The sequence below is a fragment of the Primulina huaijiensis genome, chromosome 2, assembly GCF_012295235.1.
Source record: "Primulina huaijiensis isolate GDHJ02 chromosome 2, ASM1229523v2, whole genome shotgun sequence".
Lineage (NCBI taxonomy): Eukaryota > Viridiplantae > Streptophyta > Magnoliopsida > Lamiales > Gesneriaceae > Primulina > Primulina huaijiensis.
The window spans coordinates 25,457,269-25,477,914 of NC_133307.1; the positions used below are offsets into that span (position 1 = coordinate 25,457,269).

Genomic DNA, 20,646 nt, shown 5'->3' on the forward strand with positions numbered 1-20,646 from the left:
TTGCACCAACTACTCCGGTATTAGCGGATGTAGCTCTTGTTGTAAATCCGTACGAACTTTCTTCGATCTCCGAATCAGGTCCACGACTGAAATAATTGTTCCTCTTCTAACTTGCACTAGAAAGTGTAGAAGATTTTGTATTTGAGATCAAGAAAACAAGATGGTTCAAAAACCTTTTGAGAGCAAAACTTTTCTTGCAATCGGAAGAGCCGAAAGTTTTTTTTTCTTTTGTATGTTATAAACTTTCGGATGCCCTACAGTTAATAGAGAATCAAATTCTCTTTATTATTTCTAATATTCAATTTACTTAATTAATCAACTTAATTAAGTCAATTAAATATTCTAAAATATTGCATGCCAAATCAAATCCTTTTTCCTTATTCACCTTCTTTTTGCTTCGGTGATCTCCAACATATATATTATTAATTTATTAACTAATTGTCATTTTTTTAATTAACATATTAATTAAGTCAATGAATTTCAATAAAATCCTTGTGGATGAAAGTTACGTAAATTAGGAATCAAAATTCCTCATTATTATTTCTAATCATTTCTTAACTTAATTAATATAATTAATTAAATTAATGAAAGATTCTAAATATGCATGCCAACCTTATCCAATCTTGATTTTCTTTTAATACATATATTTGTGAGATCACCAAAATCTAAATAAAACATGTTTACTTCTTTTGACTGTCTTTAGCAGTCATGCTCTCAAAATTTCTATAAGCTTTTATAAACTTTATTTATAAGCTTATCGATTGATCATATCAAACTTATTTCTTATAAATTCAACTCATTGAATTTATTATCTCAAAGGGAACAAGTAAATCAGTGTTTGTGTGACCCTCAATAGTTCAGGGATACAACTAGCCGTGGGTTCACAACTCTTTGTGATTCAGGACATTTTCCTTTATTCGGGCTTACCCTAATTCGCCCCATTTCATGTACAACATTTGATCATGAGAATGTCATAAACCATTTTCTGATTAAACCCATCGAATCGTGGTAAGAGCGTCTAGTAGCATCGCCCCATGATACCCTAGGTATCACTGATAGTGCCTGCAAGAACCAGTCGGTTATGATTAACATACAGTACGGTCCCTTCATCTCATATATCCCGATCGAATCTGCAACCATTGGTTCATCGAGGGTTGCATATTAATTCGATAACTATGTGATAACCATAATAGTGGCATCGCGTGTGCTATTGAAGAACTCTTTCTCCAACGTACATCTTATACTCTGGCCAGAGATTCCATGCACTATTATTTCATCAGATCACACAGGATATCCACACCCGTAGGTGAGCGGTGAATCCCCGACTACAATGCACTGGCTCCTATATGTGTCGCAATTGTACCCAACCTCGCCACCTGATGACTCTCCTGGAGCCGGTAAACGAGTCAAAGCACAGTCCTAACATATAGAGGCTCAGTGTTGTCTCTGGTCGTAAGAACTAATGGTGTACAATCATAACCACGGACTTATCCTCTCGATGAATGATAACCACTTGGAAAGTCCGAGGGAGAGTTGTTCGGTATAATCATCATATGACTACCCATCTGCATGTTTGGACATCTCTATGCCCTTACCAAGAAACGCAGTACACAACATCACAGATTCTAGTCTCAAGCTCAAGCGACCTTTATCCATGTTTTAGGAGGCTGAATCGACTAGGAACGAATTTAGATTATACAGTGTTTACAAACGAGTTTCAATATCGAATTACGATTCATTTGTATTAAAGTATAATCAAGGTCTTTATCTATGTTTGATAACATGGTATACAGATAAAGAAATAACAAACCATGAAATAATGAATTATATTAAAATAAAGATTGTTCTTTACAACTGAGTCAATAAAATCCCTAGCCAACAGTTGGCTTGCAGGGCATCTACTCTAACAAGCATCGGTCTCTGTAGCCGGTTCTGCGGTTTCAGCTTATTCCACAGCTGCTTGGCATGCCCGGAACCAAAATGTGTCCAAGAAATCAGATTGAAGCTCTCTGTAGCCAGCACACCCAGTATAGTACAGCGGGTTTGGATATATATTAAAATATATGTGAGTTTTACGCACACAAAGATGGAAAATTCGATGCCCAAGGTCAACAACATCCATGACAAATGTTGATCAGTCCCATGTGGCAAAATATGGGCGTTCAGATGCAGTATACAAACCTGCTGGCATCAACTTTTCCATGACGAACCGGATGATGCATGGAAAGCTTGTATTCGTTGCAAATATATGTTCCCTGTTTGTGTACAGCTTGGTTTCTTGTATATACTATTTGTGGAAAAGGAAACTACATATTGTGGCTTGTATTGGAATTTAATCCGTCAAGTACATATTTTAAATTGTTTTTGGGAATAGAACCAGTCTTTTTTTTTTCTTTTATGACTTGAGACCCATAACCATTATTTTTCTGTATGTTTTGAGTAAACTCACGGGTTAACGCATTAGTCTGCAAACCATGATAGTGAGATAAACCGTATCAGACAAGTACTGCGCAACAGACTCATCTAAAAATGTGTTGGTAGGGGAACCAAATCTATGATTTTACCAAACGTTCATCTATTTCATCAACTCCAACATTTTTTGATGCAGAATAGAACCAATCCTTGCTCGTACTTAGACCGGAGAAAATTCTTTGATCATCCGTATTTTTATCCATAAGAAAATCTAAGTTTATTGGTTCTAATATTAGAAGATGTTGGTTGGTAAAGATATATTTTGAATAACTTGCTAAAACTTGAGAATATTTTTTTTTGCTTTTTATGAAAAGAAAACTAGAGAGTCTTAAAATGCCAAAAGGTAATAATAATCCTAACGAAGAAGCCATGGGGAATTTGGTAGCTGTACCAAATTTTCTATGGTTTAAACTTTAAAGTCTCTTTCCCAAAAAAAGATAATTAAGCAGTAAGATATACGCTATTTTATGTTGACCAATTTTTTATTGACTGGTTTTTTTTAAAAAAATAAGACTTTTTTTCGTGGAATAAATATAGGTAATAAAAAATAATTTAGCATCAAATTGTAAAAGCGACAAGTTAGTTTTACGTGACTATATTTGGACGAGTTTTATGTTTATTTTACGATTTTATACTAAAAAAAATAATAAAATGAATTAATTACTTCGGTTATTCTTGCATAGTATATACAGTTTGTTAATTTTGTTTTAAACGGTGTTTTATTTTTTTAATTATGTAATATGATATTGAATTAACTAAAAAATTTCCATGAATTTTACATATTTATTGAATTTGCCTCTATATATCTTAAAATGTTATCAAATATTTAATTATTATTGTACCATACTATATATACATCATGATAGGAAAAGTATTACATGTGCCTATGAGGGAGTATGAGTTGATGGAGTAGATGATTGTTTGATCATTGATTGAAAATTCGATTTTCTCGAACAATATTTTCTCGGAAGAACATATTATATAGAATTTACGCGGTGCGGATTATCTAATCATATAATTTGCAGTTTATTGTATTAGTTTGAAAATTTATCCGATACATATCGAAAGATAAGGCTTTCAAGTCATTAGGAAACACGTGATATACGAAATGTTTTGACTAAATTAATGTTAAGACGTGGTAGAGTCCAGTCTTCTAACTCCAACAAACGTGTAGAAAAATTTGTCATGATATCACACAAATAATGTCGTTGTCACACAAACACGTGTGTGTAAACATGAGCTTAGGCTACCTTTGGATCATGAATTCATATATTTATTTCTAATAAGAATAGTTTTTTCAAACAAAAGTTTTATTGAATTTTAAAATTTTATCTTGTTAATATCATAAGAAATAAAAAAAAATTATTGTCCAGTCCCACGTTTAGAAATCTTGACTACGGCCTTGTGTGGAAACATAATATATATTGTTTAGGTATATATACCTAAGATGTTACATCGTAACAAAATTATAATATGTTAAAGTTGCAGCCACGTGTTATTAATAAAAATATTGTAAATGTATTTGGACTTTTTCATATTTATTTGCTCAAGATTTTTTAAAAATTGGCATGAAATATTGAATTTTACAGAAATAATGTAAGAAAATAAATTGAAATCATATGTACGTAACAAATTTCTAACACATTTAAGGGCCTTAATTTGATCAATAACACAACCTTTAATTGCCTCTTGAAATTGCTACATAAAAAGGAACATTTAATATATTATATATAGCCTAGTTTTAATTCGCTCTTTATAAAAAAAATTGAAATATTGGCGTGAATCCAAATATATGATAAAATCATTTATAAATTGAATTAGTTAATTATTAATTATTAATTGATTAAATGTGGAGCATTGTCCAAGTAATGCAACCCGGCGTCCGCCCACCACGAAACAACAACTTGGGAGAATAAAATTAAATTAATTGATTATTTATTCTCCAACTTTGGACTTATTCAAACCTCACAAATCATACGCCAAAAAGCCAAACTTTGTGAAACTCGCTTGAAATATCTTGGAAATACCCCATGCAACTTCATAGGAACCACCCTGGCCCTCTTTTTTCTCTATATATGCCCATAAAGCATACACAAATTATTCAATATGGATTCTTTGAAACCAAAAAATTTCAATTATAAGAAACCAGGGAACTTCAAGGCCAATGTGCCCTGCATGAAGCACCCGAAACACAGGCAATCACCGGGGGTTTGCTCCATATGCCTGAGGGAAAGACTCTCTCAATTACCTAATGTTGCTACGAGCAGTTGTAGTTCGAAAGTTGGGTTATCTTCGTCACCTTCTTCTTCTTGTTCAGATCTGTCTTCTTCCAATGCTTCTTCGTGTACGTCTCCGCTAGTGAGTTATACGTGTCGCGTGGAGTATTTGGAAGCTGGGAAATCCGTGAAAGTGTTCAAGAATGTTGGCCAAGATGTCCTCAAGAAGAGTAGATCAATGGTTTATGCGTTGCAAAGGAGAAAAGAGGAGGGTTCCATGGATGATAATAATGGCAAAAAGATCGATGGTAAACGAGGGTTTTGGTCGAAATTGTTGCCTGGAAGAGGTAAGGCTTTGAGACACTCGAGCACTATGAGAGAAAGAGTGACTACGGAAGTCCTTTAGCAGGAATACTTGCCGACCTATTAGCTCAACGGTGTTGGAAGTGGTTCACCACGCCGGATTCAGGCAAGGCGGTTCGAGTTATGTCTTTTATGTGCGTACGCAAAAATATATTTGTGAGTGGAAATTTATGAGTCGAATTATTACTTGTGATCTCCATTATTTTTTAGTTTCATTATCTACATCAAAAATATGATTAGATAACTGAAAGGGGATATATGTGTAAAGGGAAAACTTTGAACAAATTTTGTGTTGGCTACGTCGTAAATGTGGACGGATTCTTCATTTGAATAGATTAAGGTAAAGGTTTCATCATCTCTTTGGCCACTTACTAACTTGGATTCGATTCTTCCACGTTGCATCTTTCATGAATTAACATAGAATGTTGATACTTAAAAAAAGAAAAAAACTTTAAAAGGTTGGGATATCCGAATGTGTTGTGAAATGATTTTGTATTTTGATTGATTGAGAATTTGTCAAAAGAAGTGTTGATTGTGATGCGATCCAAATTACCTACCAATAGAATACACTCCAAGAATTGTAGACGAAGTAGGGAAGATGGGGATCGGAAAGATTGACCACGAGGAACTATATAGAGATAAAAGAAAACAAGAGAGACGAATCGAGTATAGGGCAAAGCCCGATCATATGAACATATGAACGATGCTGTTTGAAAAACTGAGGACATCTCAAAATGAGGAGCGAAACAATGGTCACTCGAGTAGTGGTGCACTGGGAAAAAGCACTGAAATGGGAAGAATTAACACAACTTTATTGTTGGCCGTTGATGAAACGCCATCTCAAACAGAATACAAATTTCATAAAGATGAATTGTGGCTACAAGTATTCGAACTTTTGTATTTTAAAACAACAAGAAGTCTCACGTTCTCAACATCAACATATTGCTCAAATTACTCTACAATTTGAAGTCGCAATATTCCTAATAGTAGCTTAAAAGCCTTTTTAAGTAACTTTGCTTATCAATTATTCCAGAAACATTCCAACTTGCATCCTGAAAGTGGAGTAGGACTTCACAAAATAGCCATCTTCTTGATCTGTCATTTAACTGAATCAGAATCCTCGGTCGACTTACCTTCCCTAGCGCACTGAGATACATACGGTTTTAGCTGCAAAAAAGAGCAGTACCATATCAACACAAGTATCGAAAGAAAAAAATATCAAAAAAAATTGAAAGCTTTATCGGTGATAATAAAAAATCGAGTACTTGTCCATCTTGAAACTTATTCATGCTTGCTTGCACCAGTAGTTTTTTCAATATTCCAAGGAGAGGGGCACATGATTGGGTCACACATCTCAACTAAATGTGTTGGTGTATGTCAAGTTCATGTGAATAAAGAAAATTTGGCAGAACGGAACAATTTGGAGGGTGAGTTAGAGTCTAAAAAGGCACGACTACAAATGGGAAAATGTTGGTAAAATTATGAAAGCTGAAATTCAAAGAAAAGCTTCTGAACCATGAAAAGGAAATATGAAATAAAAACAATATTATTTTTTATGCACGAAATGTATATGAAATTTTACCCTTTGCGAATTAAAAATTGAAGAACCAGAAACGCTAAAACACGAAGGGTGGGAGGACTAAAGGCACAATCAGTTCCTAATGTTGAAATTGTTGAAACTAAGACAAATTACAGGAAATCAAGTGATATTCTATTATAATCAAAATACAACTGAAGTCATAAACAGCTGCTAGCCATCCAGAGACACTAAGCTATCTTATACTTCTCCACAAAGATTCAAGTGCTCTATTCTCCCATACTGGCATTATGATTTTGTGATATGAATGCATTTTGAATACATTTTTTCTTTGATTACGTACCATGAAGTCAATCAAATCTGGTACTACATAGTGCGGCAACTTTTCAGGCATTACCACATAACCACCTGCATAAACACCAAGTTACTCTGTTATTAAAAAACTTTATTTGTAACCGCTTTTCTTTCATTAAACTCATAAATCATACACAGTATCAGTATGTATTGCATCACTGAAAAGAAGTGAAAATGTTAGTATCAACAGACCAAATCACTTGAATAATAAATAGAAATGAAAACATTGTCTCTGATGGCTTCTTGTTTCCAAAGGGACAAACTTTCTCAGTATTTCCTTTTTCTCCCACCGGAATCATCATTTTCTTACTTTATAAACAAAAACAAATACAAGAAAAAAATGACAGAGAAAAAGTACAATTGCAAGCAAAAACCATGTTGGTGTATAAAAGCTTGTTCTTTGATTATTTCATAAATATTTTTAGTATATGAAAAAACTATCAATGTTTTCAATGAAAGATTTTAACTATCTTCTTCCGCACTTGCAAACAACCTATAAACTCGTGAGACCATCACGAGTGCGTTCTTGAGTTCAAGTTTTGTTTCTTTGCTTCAAGCTTGACCCCAAGGATGACTATTTTAAGATTTTTGAACTCATTCAGTGAGCTCGAACTTGTGAAATTCTACAACTAATGAAATTTTACCAGCAATTCACTAGAGATATACCTTTTCGAGTATGAAAGCCAGTGGGTTTGCAATTCTTTCCCTTGTAAAAACCTCTTGGACACTTCTTCGTCGTTAGAATATCAAGTGATGAGGTCCGCTTCCTTCGAAACGCCCTTCCTATTCCCAATATCAGCCCTAGTGCCATTTAAGATCTTTTGCTACTATTACTCCTGAAATCTGAAACATAAGTTTCGTATTTTTACTGCATAATCAAACTAGAGCAACTATTTTGTCAACATCGTACCATAAAAAATGTTACTCAGCTAAAACCTAATACCGCTGCGAAATAAAGGTCAGAATCATAAGCAAATAAATGGATTCACGGCCTAGAACAAAAGTGAAAATCTTCAATCAGAAGTTAACAGCCGAGCCACAAAAGTTTGTCGATTTTGGCAGCTCAATTTCACAAAAATCATCAACCAAAACGGAACCGATCATGATAATGCCAAAAATGTGCACAAATTTACAATCATCAATTCAAAAAATGAAAATTCGATTCGAAGAAAATATTCGGAGAAAGGACTCACCTTGAAGCAATGACTAGGAGCCAACGAGCCCTAGAAATTTTGATTTAGGAGGCCCTTCAGTTGAAACCACACCAAATGGAAGGATTGTCTAAGCTAATTTTTATCTCAGTTTTTTGTTTTGGTTTTAATTTTGTTCAAAATGAACGAATAAAAATTAAATTAAGTTAAAGTTGTTTAAAAACAATTGATACATTTAATTTTTCAATATCTCAAATTTAAGACGAATTCGAATATGAATTATAATGAATTTCTTCCCAATTCAAAAAAATTATCATAAATTAATTTCTTTTTTTTATCATTCGTACTATTTAAAATTTTAAAAGTAATAACTTCTATTTTAAAATAAAAAAAATTACTTCTGATTTCTCGTAATTTTAATTAAAAATAATATTATTAAAAAGAAGATGTTGGATTAAAAGTATTTTATTTTTTAATTTCTGTCAACTATTTAAGTAAAAAATTGACTTTTAATTAAATAATCGATCGAAATTATTTTATAAAATTTGCAGTTGTGTCAAAAAATAAAAAATCAGCTGTGAGCTGAAACAGTTTGTAATCTGAATAGGAAGACAGGTGCGGCGTTGCTCCACTCGCCGGCGTACACTTTCTCACGTTACTTATGATAATAATAATTAAAAAGAAGAAAGAAAAAAATTGAAGACTATACAACTACCAACCTCCTTCCTTAATCTACGCCACCTCTCTCCTTTTTCCAATGTTAATAACATCAATACTTTAAACCTTTGTCGCCATTCATCTCCTCCGATCCTCCGCCTCCGGACGCCTATCATTCAATCCATGGCCGCCTCCACCAGTCCAGACCTTAATCAGGTATTGCTAATCGTTACTAGTTCCTCTTGATTTTTCTTGGCTTGGTTATCAATGCGTGTACTCGATTTTTCCACGAACGATTGTTTTACGAATTGACTTCTTATTATTATTTTTATTTTTCGAGCAAAACTTATATGATAAATAAATACATGTAAAAATGATATTTTTCTTTCACCGGAGAAAACTCTGCTCATTTCTTTCATTCTGTTTATTTACTTATGGTTTTTGGATTCTGTTTGCGTATGTTGATGGTGGTGGATTAGACAACCTAATATGTTTTGAGAGCTGAACTTATATTTTAAAGATACACTTGCATATGCTAATTAATGAGTCAAAAGAAAGAACCTTCCATTTCCATAGGATACAGAATCGTCTACTGGAGTAAGTAACGAGCAAAAAGAAAATCCGTAAAGATATTCAAAAATCCATTCAAAAACGTTATTGAACTGGGGAAGTTTGGCCAAATTTGTAAAATCATAGGCATTTTGCGCATATTTGTTTAGGGGATCTTTTGCCACTTAGGCATTTCGCAGAGGCCAGTGCTTTCACACGGTAGTTTACTTATTTCATTCACCTGATGCTTATTGATGATTTTGGGATTGAAACGAGAGTGTCACTGCCGTGACTGGTAATGGGTGATGTGTTTTGGTTATTTAATATATTTTAAGCTAAATTTGCATTTTTGAAGTAATAATAGAGTATAGAAATCTTAACAATTCCACTACTAATTTCTTGTCTATTTCATTTGGTTTATTCATGATTTTCGCACAGAACGATTTGGTATCAACTGCTGCTGATGTTAATGACGATGTCTTTCAACTCATTCAAGCTCACCAGATTACAGCATCGAGGTTAACTCCGGCGCGGGAAGTTAAGACATTTCTGTGCCACAGCTTACGTGGAGTACTCTCAACTTTCTCCGTGGTAATTTTGAAACCATATACAAATTAAGCTTTTGCCCAGATTTATGACATGTATTAGTGTTTTGTTTACCTGGATCTACAGAAGCACGAGCGTTATCCATCTGGATCGATGGTTGACCTTGCTTGTGATGCTTATGGAGCTCCAATATTGGCTGTAAGTGATTTGGCAGTTCATACAAAGGTATGAACGACAATCTTGAATTTAGTGTAAAAACTGTGGCGTTTTCATATTTTATCTTAAATTTGACACTAATTTTTTACGGTAATTCAGAACCTTATGGCTAACCCCAAATGCTCATTGCTTGTGGCAAAAGATCCCCAAGATCGAACTGAGTTAGTAGTCACTGTCCATGGTGATGCCGTTCCAGTAAGCATTATACTGTCATCGTTTTACCATTTTTGTTTATGATTTCTTTTAATGGTTAATCCAAAGAAAGCCTGTGTAGCTCTTGTTGGGGATTAAGAATTAAAATGGGATCAACAATTGACCTTAATGTTCTCTGTGGGCTGTTTATGTCGCAATGGCTGAAGTGTGGTTTTGAGCTGCTATATGATTTAAGAGAATCGTGTTGCACCTGGTGACACATTAGGTGCTTGTTTTTTCAATTGCTAATAGAGGCAAGGACATACATTTGATTCTCAATAATCGTTAGTTGGTGTAATGATTGGAAAGGGGATTATCGAGGACCAATACTTGTGTTGCTATTTTGTGCCACTAGTTGTAAGCTTTTTTGTTTTAAACTTCCATCTATACTTGAATATTTCTTGTTTAATACAGGTCCTTGAAAATCAAAGGGAAGAAATACGAGCAATCTATTTGGGCCAACATCCAAATGCATTTTGGGTAATCTTTCGACATGCCTAATTCTTACTTCCTCAAATTTCTGACCAACATGCATGGTGATATTTGATAGATTACCCCTTTTGAAGGTTGACTTTGGCGACTTCCAATTTCTTCGCATTGAACCAAAGGTCGTTCAATATGAGTCAGGAGTTGCAACAGCTTTATCAGGTTCAGGAGGTTCGATTTGCCAAACTTGCCTGTTTTTCAGTAACTTGTTTCCCGTGTCCTTTTTATTTCCGTTTCACGTCTTTGTAGCTTCTTTAATTTCTGGAAGATTTATGATAATTTCGTTGGGTCCATTTTACTTTACTTTCATAATTTAGCAGAGAGGAGTTTAGTACAGCTGTAGTGGATCCTATATATCAATTCTCAAAGCCCATTACGGGATGCCAAGTAGTTATTGTGGTGTAGTGAACTCTCCTTACTGGTTTTGCTAGTTAAAAGTTTAAGTCATGCTATTTTGTTGTACATATTAATTTTTTCAGTCCCATATGAATAAAGATCACTCTGAAGATACAAAACTAATTGTACAGCACTCTACATCTGTCCCGGTAAAATTTAAGTTTTCCTGAAACTTTTCTGTTCATCCATGATGAAATGATTTTAACATATGCCAAAACAATTGTTTCAGGTTGATTTTGCCGAAATGTTGGATGTAGACAGTCTGGGCTTCAATGTGAAGGTTATATTTGACTATATTCCATATCCCTATTTACGTGATTTATGTGATCTTTATATCCTGGTGGTAGCTTATATCCTCGACATGTATCACGTTTCGTGGCATGAGTAACATAAATTGTGAAAGTATCTTTCAGGCTGACTGTCAAGGGAACGCTTTTAAGCTTCGAATTCCTTTTCCAAGGCGTGCGGCAGATAGAAAGTGAGTCGTCACGCACCATTGTTTACAATCCCAATTCTTTATGTGGTTTGGAGAGAATGAAATAAAAATATTTATGAAGTCATGATCTTTGTGTACCACGCTCGTTCTTTCTTATCAAATTTTACACCCAGGGATGTGAAGACACTCATAATTGAAATGCTTCAAGCGGCCAAGGCCTCCAAAGCTACTTGATTACGCACACGAAGGTGTTTTCCGTGCAATTTTTCGGCTGTCTGTACTGTTCTGAGGTTTTAACATGATATTGCCCAGAAGGATTTTCGGGTTATGCCAAGAACGATATAAGTGACGTAAATGCAAGGAACAATGTGTCATACATATGTACATAGATATAGCTGAGATATTTCAATGTTTGCTCAGCAACAAGATGTTTGTGGAGATGATCAAGAAAATATGTTGAGTGTTGGGCATGTCAAGGTAGAAAAATAATGTCACAATGTTAATCTGTCATGCCTTTGGGCCTACAGTTAGATCGCATACAACTGAGATTATGTATAATTAACTCGTATTTGTCCTCACTCTTACTATTAAAAAACATCCCTTTTGTCATGTGTGACATGTCCTTTTTTGTCATGTAAAATATTCAAAACTTTGCTTAATATTAGTGTAAATATTAAGAATTGTTAAATTGTGTTAGAACACACTTCTGATTTTAAGATTATGTTTCAATAATACACTGGAATCGAATCCAGAGATGGATCGTCGAAGCATAGTATAAGGACAAATTAAAATTTGATAGCTTTCGAGACCAAAGTAAGGGTAAAATCATGTTATAATAGTCGTTAATATTACAAGTAGAATTCATATAGTTCAAGAGAAGCTAAGATTGTCTCTCCACTTACCACAATCTAAGCTATACTAATGCAATACTTTTGTTACGGAGAAAAAATCAGTTCACGATGGGACATACATGCATGTGTGTGTGACACTACGGAGATTTTATTGAAGGCAATTAACCGCTCTTATTTCTCCACAAGTGAAAAATCTTCGAGGGAAATTGCAATTTTGGTTCTGTACGAAAGGTAGCGCTGCTAACGACCAAAATGGAAAAAGAAAAAGGAAATACACTTATGAATCATCCCGTTCCATTATGATATCCCAAAATGAGATAGATTTTAGGAAAATAAATGAAAATTGTAAAAATCAATAAATACTAGAGTTGCTTCTTCTTCTTCTTCTTGACTCATAATTCTTTCTTATACATTCATGCCTCCATTCTTGAGAGAACCATACAATTTAAGGAGTCGAATTCGAGGAAAAGAACCATGGAAACCCTAAAGAGGGGCCAATAGTCGAAGCTACACGAGACGACTAGTGTCGTGGAACTTCTCATTGTTGAGCCCTAGTGTGAACTCCAAACTTGGATTTTTATAACTTTCTCCATTCGGAATAGCGGCATAGCTCTTCGCCCTTGCAGATTCGCATTCCTGCAAGCATTTGTAATGTTTAAATTACAAAATTTTGCGGACCATTTCATGAATATATGTGATTTTTTTGGGATATCCATTTCATAAAACGTTTGCTTTCATAAAGTTATCTACGTTGTAAAGGAACTAGATACTTTCGTAATTGTATATATACAATTAAATTAGAGTAACAAATCATACCTTCCAGTACTGCAAACTTGACTAATTATCATAATGCTAATATTATAAATGATTGATTTAACAATTAAAACTTTCAAAAATTATGGATACTTAAAAGTAGAACGTAACTTAGGTACGTACCTCCATTAATTGATGAGTTGACGAAGATCTGATGAAGCCGTGCGACTCGCCGGCATTCGCTTGTAACCAACCCTCTCTACTACTGCAAAATATTGAAACATAATATACTTTGTTAGACTAGTTAAACAGATTACTATGATTTAAATATTTCCGGGTAGATCAATTACAAAGATTGGTCAAGAGAATATATAAATCAGATATTTATCCATATGCTGATCATATCAATTCAAACATAATTTTTTTGCTTATCACTTTGTAATCCAGAATATGATAAGGGACAACCGATTGCAGATGCTCATTAAGTTTTTACATAACTTTTGAAATTATTTTCTTCCATTTCAATATCATTAAATGTAGCATTTGAATTTAGAACGCAATCAATGGAATTATTCATATAATATTTAATCTATATCAGAAAAAGGGATGATACGGGCCAAGTATATGATGCACTGTACTTTGAAAGGAAGTGAAACTTTGATAAAAGACATGATTTGTAAAATAAGCAAAAAAAAAAAAAAAAACTCTTTCTTCTATTGGATTTAACACTTCTTTCACTTTCCGCTCATATTACATTTTGGATTATGACTAAGTAGAGGATCTTTTAATTGGTACTCTCATTTCTCTTCTGAAACACTTTGGGACTTTACAAATTTTATCTTTTAACTTGTTTATTTTTCATTTTTAATCTTGTAGTTTTTATAGTTGAAGTTTTAGCATAATAAGTTGTTCTTTGTTTTCTCTCTTAGTTCTTTTCAACGGAGTGCTGACATATTCGACGTTGCGTTAGCATTCCGTTGAAAAATACTAAAAGTGAAAACAAGGTCCAACTTATTGGACTAAAACCACACCTTAAAATTTTACATAACTAAAAATGAAAAATAACTGTTCCAAAATCAAATTTGTATTTTTTCCCTAAATAGTTATAAAAAGAAAAGGAGATAAATCAATGTATAAATTAAGCTAAATAAGAAGTGATAGTGCCATATTTTTTAAATGAAATGTTATATCATTGCAAAATGTTCGCCATCTATGTAGCATCTTTAAAAATCCATGAATAAAGTGATTGGTAATATCCAATAAAAGCAACATGTAAACATTGAGAAACTCAAAATTTTACCCAAAAAAAAAAGTAACTAATTTTTTTAGTATATATTACGTAAAGGTTTAGAAAGTTGAATGGAAACCAAACCAAGGAGTCTACATCAATTAAAATCTATAAAGTTTTGAATCGAAGTAGAAGCTTTTTATGGGGTGAAAATTATTCACCAGATTCAGACAAAATTGTTGGTGGAAATTCAAAAAGTCTAAAAAAGGAAACAATATCTTAACCAAGAAAATGATGAAGTAAAAAAGAACCCTCCTGCCGAAACCAAAAGTACAGAACTTAAGAATCACATATAAGCAGAAAAAAGCATCGTTTTGGAGTTAGGAACCTGTTTGTTTGAGCATTTCAGACAATGCATAAATTAACGTATTCGATTCATAGAAAAAAGAGGACTGATTATTCAAACCAAATAAATGACAAAAAAGCTGGTATCTAACAGTGCTTTATATTATCTATGCTACTATTTTAGGATGCAAGGGCCTTATGAAAAAAATGTAGATGAATAAGAAATATTAGATGGAACAAGGTAAATTTAGATTTTATTGCAAAGCTCCTATTAAAAAACAATCGACTAGGATTTCATTTTTTGGATCAATGTGTTAAGAGTTTAAATTTTTTCATTCAAATTCATCGTCAATGTTTGGCAATCAGAACAAAAAAATAATAATATATAAGAATAGGCCAGTGACACACACACACATAAGTGTTTGTTTATGTATACATACATACATACATACATATATATGTATATATATAATCTGATCATAGGTACAAGAATAGGCCCAAGCTCTACATTTATAGTATTTTTAGGTAAAAAGAAAGCTCCTAAGTCAATTACAATAGTTTTTCTTGGTCCTCTACCTAATGCCTTTTAGTGAAGAGAATAAAAACACGGGTTTAATTAAATACGTTAACACAATATTAAGCGAAGAAAATTTATTTTTATTACGTGGTTGGTTTACGTTAAACTTAATTATTCTTTCCTTTTAATGATACTTGTGTTTTCTAACTTTCCAGTGATACTCAATCGAATAGTTTTCAAATCAACTTTCTGCTCCATTTGATACTACGTTTTCTATTACATAATTAATATACAAAGTATTCATTACAAATCTCTTACACGATCGGTTATTAGGAATGTGTAATAAAAAAAATCTATTATTATAAAATGAAGAGCAAATTTGTGTCTGAGTGAGAGAACGACGGGTCAACATATATATCTCAGGAGAAAATCTTCGGAAATATTCGAAGGTTATAATAAAAGAAAAGCAAAGAAGAAACCAAACATAAGTAAAGTAAAATCCGACACAAGAGCCCTTTGAAAATGGTGGACGCGAGTTTACATTTTTGGGTTTCATGTACCATGCAAAAGAAAAAGAAAAGGAATTCATTATTATTTCGTTGGCATATAAAATATATTAGTCGAGTTTATTATTTACTTAACTTTTCGTTTGTTTCAAGAATCTTTTTCATTGATCTGTTTCTTTTTTGACTTTTTAGAAAAATTGTTAAATACGTACCTAGAGGAGTTGCTCCACAATGTACCCGCAGTGGAAGGGTAATCAACATCCTGTTGCAAAGATCCATCAATTCCTCCTCCTCTTTGATCCATGAATCGTCCCCGATCGCTGCCGCCGCCGCCTCCATTACCGATTGTGGAGATGTCATCTTCACCGGATCCATCAGAATGCCCTTCAAGAAATTATACGCACACACATATATATAAATATAATCAGAGATCGATGTCAAGACAATAATCGACTCATCATATGCATGCACATGATGTCTAGTCAAGAGACTGATCAAACGAGAACAAGCAAGAATAGTCCTTTTCCAGATTTCTTTTTTGGGTTTCCCGTTTGAAGAAAAGCATCATCATTTAAATAATGAAATTAATTGCATAAACTGATTCAAATTAAGTTAAATGATGGACGAAAGTAGCTCATAGTGATTCATGTGAAGTAAATGTGATCTGCAGCTAATGTACCTGAAGAAGCTGCAGGCTTGTCAGTTGTTTTAACAGTTCGATACATCTGTAATTTAAAACCATTAATTAAACAGAATGAAATTTAAAAAATCATTGGAAATCAAAATAAATTCTTTAAAAAAAATGAAAGAAAGAAAAGAGAGTGGACTATGCATAAAGTCTAGTGCTACTCCTACTCCAAAGTACTGTAAGATTTCTGGGCTTCTGAATTGTGTCTTGTTTTCACCATTAATCGAAGAAAATTAAATCATGTAATATCATTGAGAAATGATGACTTTTGTCCAACTGTGTTCTCTTTCTCTTTGTATTCATTCATCATCGATTTTTGTGCAAGAAAAGTAGACATCATACGCCCGCAGAGCTTAGAGCGATGTAAGGTTGGATTGAATTTATTTTCTTGGTCTTTTTACTTTTTTGACTTTTTTCTTTTCGGAATAATGCAAATAAGATATACCTGTAAATGGCTCTTGACATGAGCTAAAGTAAGATCCTTCACATCCATGAGCTCCAGTACAGATTTTGGAGTCGCCCCTGAAATTCAAAACCGGTCGAATTTGAAATGATAATAATAACAGACCTCGATTTTTCATCTGGAAAAATGAAAAAAGGAAAAAGAAAGCGAGAAAATTGGGGGGTGGGGGCAGACGGGAAATAAAAGTATACAAATCTTACTTTCATGGCCGCCAAGAAGCTCAACTGCATGCACGAACCGGGCGTGAAGTGTACTCGTCCATCTCATTCTCGGTGCCCTCATGCTCCTTTTAGCCGGAAGCTTCGGCAGAAATCTTGATCTCAAAATGCCATTATGCGAAGTGTCGTGCGAAGCCCCCAACCCATACTGGTAAGAAGCTGCAAGCCCACTGAATCTGGCGCCGCCGCTGCCGGGGATACCGTAACCACCGGCCGGAAAAGATGCGTTATGTCCCGGATTCAACATTGGCATGTGAGTTTGATTCAAACCACCCCCGAAATACGGAGAACAGGGGTGATGCGAAATAGAAGAAGACGAAGAACAAAAGGAGGTGCAAGAAGAAGACGAAGATGATGACCAAGAAGGATAAGGCATTTGGTAGTAGTACATCTTTGGATCTTTCTCTCTGGCGTGGTTGTCCAGAGGGAGAAATGGAAATGGGCGGTTGGGATAAACTGGAATCCCCTTTATCGGTCTCAGGCCGTCGGATACATCGAGCAAAGAAACCCCACTATTAATTTGATTCAACTGGGGATTAGATTGATGGTAGCTCAAATGGTGATAAGGGTTTTGGGGCTGTTCTTGCTGCGACGCTTCTGATGTGAAGAAGTTCTTTTGAACAGGCCGGATTATTTCGTCGTTTGAGGGATGAGCTAGGGATAGCTCAATGAAAGAATTGCTGTAATTCTTGGGGTTTTTGTTGCTCCTCAGAAGATCGAAACCCGTAACTACTTCGCTTCCGCCGTTGCAGATTCCTGAGGAATTAGTGTTGGGAGGGCTGATGTGAAGAGAAAGATCGGGAGCTTGCTTCGAAGATGCGTCAACAAATATCCCTTCCAAGGGCATTTTTTTCCCTCTCACAAGATTACTCCTCTTGAATTTGGAACAAAAATGGTGGCTTTTTTTATCCCTTGAAGTATTTTTTTCTTCCCAAAAAATGGAAATATTTTGCAAAAGTCGAATAAAATATGGGGAGTGAAAACACACACGGACAGCTAAAGGGGACAAAGATTTGTCAAATCTTCGAACTATTATGTAAGCATACAAGAAACAAAAATCAAACAGCTAAAAACAGCAAAGTCTTGAAAAGAAATTATAACATAGGTATTATAATCTACAAAAGATGATGAAATCCCAGAGAAGCTAAAGCTAAAGGAAGGATATTGCAGGCTCTTCCAACCCAAATCCAAGTACTTGTTGACGAGCAAAAGTGGAATAAGGGAGAATCAAGAAAAAAGATTAAAGAAGTAAAGATGAATACATGTTTTTGAGTTGATTCTTGGAAGATTTGAAGGAGGAACTAATTCCCATTTGAGATTGTAAAAGTTGTGAAAAGATAGAGCTTGTCTGGTATGTTGAAAAAGCCAATTAAAGGAGGAGAACTCAAAGGAAGAGTGATGAAGAAAACTCTTTTTAATTACCCTTGTGATCAAGTGGAGACGGAGAAGAGAGAGAGAGAGAGAAAAATTCAGAAAAGATTGGTATTTGGTGTAATTCTATTCCTCCTCGAGAGTATATCTCTGAAAGCGACAGTTGAACAAGGGCTCTCACTCACTAGTCAAAACATACAATATTACAATGCTCATTCACTCGAATTTTATTTATTTTATCAATTCAAAGCCTTATTTCAAAATTATATAGTTATAAGTTTCTTCCTCCCAACATTTTCGATTTCGAAATATAATTTTAAATTTTAATTTTCCAAACATCAATTTCAAAATAGTGAATAGAGTACTATACTATTTACAAAATTAAAATATTTTATGTTAACCCAAATATAAAAAATATGAATTTTTATCATCAAACATAAAACAACGAAAATAAATTTTTTTTTTAATATTTAGATTTATTATTATATTGTCATGATTTGATTTCCTTCCCCGTAGACGACGGGTTAAAAATTGTTGACAGAAAGTAAGTGTCATGTGCGATACCTTTTCCCCCACCCTCTTCGCTTCATAGTCTCTCACATCCACACACACACACGCAAACAGAGATACACACACGTACACATTATTTATCTATATTTTATGATTTTTGTTTCGGATGAACTTTACCAAAAATTATTCTATTTTCATGTTAAGACAGGCCAGGCCTTATTAAATATATATACTGTCTCGTGATTGTTAGGTCAAATTAATCCTTTATATATATAATATATGTCACCATTTACCAGAACAATAATTTTAAATGTATGTTATTTTGAGCTGTGACGATATTTCAAAGCTATTGTTTTCAGTGTGTATGTTATCATATAATGATGTAATATTGATATACTTATTTATTTAATTAGTGTTGTATTATGTGTTCTTGTGGTTAAAAACTATTTAACTAGCCCCTTTTTTTATGGTTAATTTTACCATTTTAATATGGTAATGATGAAAAGTTAGATTTCTATGTAATCAAACAATTCTTGGTTTCACAAAATTATTGATGATTTAATGATTTAGAAACTCAAACGAAACTTTAACTTGCTTAGTCAAACTTATAATATATACCAAAAATGACAAGTAAAATTTTTTTAAAAAAAATGCCACATTTGAAAAGAAATGCACCTATATCTAGGGGCCTCACGAAAATAAGATTATATATATATTTTTATTATACACGAACACAGTTATGTATGCATATAGAGTACAAGTAGACCCTTTGACTTGAGTGAGAGATCCCACAAATTAAAGGCGTGTTTGTTTGCTAGTGTATATCTTAAGCATGCGACTAAATTAACCCATGTAAAACCAAATTATACCTTCTAATTCCCTTTCATTTTCCCAAATATTCCCTTCAATTATTCAATTATTTTGTATGACATGTTGGCATATTATGAAAATAAAATATTCAAAATTTTCTTTTGGGATATTTAGCCAAAGTTTATTAATCAGTTACGTATTTGATATCAAATACATTGGTAACACGTAATTAATATTCCACGCGAATCTTGGAGAAATATACTCTCCAATGTTTAATTCACAGCCCTAGAGATATATTACATTTTTTGCTCATTAATTAATTGATTGGATCATTGTCATGTCTCCCTTAGCTTGATTTTATACAAAATCATTAAATAGAACGTGATAATGATCGTAATATAACACATAACGAGCATGCCCCGAAAGATTTGGGGTTTTATTTTCAAAACCCTAGGTTGGATCAATGGTTTAAAAAAGGGCATCCTTGAGCATATACAAATCGGGCAGTAAGTTTTTTTTCTTCAAATACATACATATATATATACATATATATATATATACATATATATATATATATATATGTATATATATATATATATAGACACATAGAGCCCTATCACCGAGAGATTAAAAACTCGGTCTAGGGGTTCCAAACATATGATATATAATTAAGTGTTGACTAGCTAATTAATTTATATACACTTCGACACCTTCTACGATGTAAGACTAAAGACAAGTAGATACAAAGTGTTTCTCTAACACATTTAATGCAATAACACACATATGTATGTGTTGTGCAAATATGTGTACATGTA

General features: G+C 33.5%; 3 protein-coding genes across 7 annotated transcripts; 1 reads left to right on the forward strand and 2 right to left on the reverse strand.

Annotated features, from left to right (window-relative positions):
- Nucleotides 1-5,891: 5,891 nt before the first annotated feature.
- LOC140970961 (uncharacterized) lies at nt 5,892-8,268 on the reverse strand. 5 transcript variants are annotated; one of them, XM_073432978.1, is made up of 4 exons: nt 8,136-8,268; nt 7,609-7,785; nt 6,932-6,996; nt 5,892-6,218 (listed from the first exon to the last, which is right to left on the reverse strand). In XM_073432978.1, exons 2-4 carry the CDS (start codon nt 7,751-7,753, stop codon nt 6,150-6,152), a joined length of 279 nt encoding a protein of 92 aa, XP_073289079.1. In that variant the 5' UTR covers nt 7,754-7,785; nt 8,136-8,268; the 3' UTR covers nt 5,892-6,149. The 5 variants fall into 5 exon arrangements, with proteins under 5 accessions (XP_073289079.1, XP_073289081.1, XP_073289082.1 ...); XM_073432980.1 differs by having other exon boundaries at nt 7,609-7,778; nt 8,136-8,229; XM_073432981.1 differs by having other exon boundaries at nt 7,609-7,775; nt 8,132-8,188.
- A 425-nt stretch (nt 8,269-8,693) lies between these two features.
- LOC140970962 (uncharacterized) lies at nt 8,694-12,230 on the forward strand. Its single transcript, XM_073432983.1, has 12 exons — nt 8,694-8,966; nt 9,738-9,890; nt 9,972-10,070; nt 10,161-10,256; nt 10,668-10,733; nt 10,820-10,910; nt 11,050-11,116; nt 11,218-11,284; nt 11,365-11,415; nt 11,549-11,613; nt 11,745-11,819; nt 11,884-12,230. The coding sequence occupies exons 1-11, from the start codon at nt 8,934-8,936 to the stop codon at nt 11,803-11,805; spliced, it is 849 nt and encodes a 282-aa protein (XP_073289084.1). The 5' UTR covers nt 8,694-8,933; the 3' UTR covers nt 11,806-11,819; nt 11,884-12,230.
- Nucleotides 12,231-12,566: 336 nt separating this feature from the next.
- On the reverse strand, nt 12,567-18,618 carry LOC140970963 (transcription repressor KAN1-like). The gene is made up of 6 exons (XM_073432984.1): nt 17,123-18,618; nt 16,905-16,981; nt 16,451-16,496; nt 15,984-16,155; nt 13,359-13,440; nt 12,567-13,058 (listed from the first exon to the last, which is right to left on the reverse strand). Exons 1-6 carry the CDS (start codon nt 17,985-17,987, stop codon nt 12,930-12,932), a joined length of 1,371 nt encoding a protein of 456 aa, XP_073289085.1. The 5' UTR covers nt 17,988-18,618; the 3' UTR covers nt 12,567-12,929.
- Between the last annotated feature and the right edge of the window lie 2,028 nt (nt 18,619-20,646).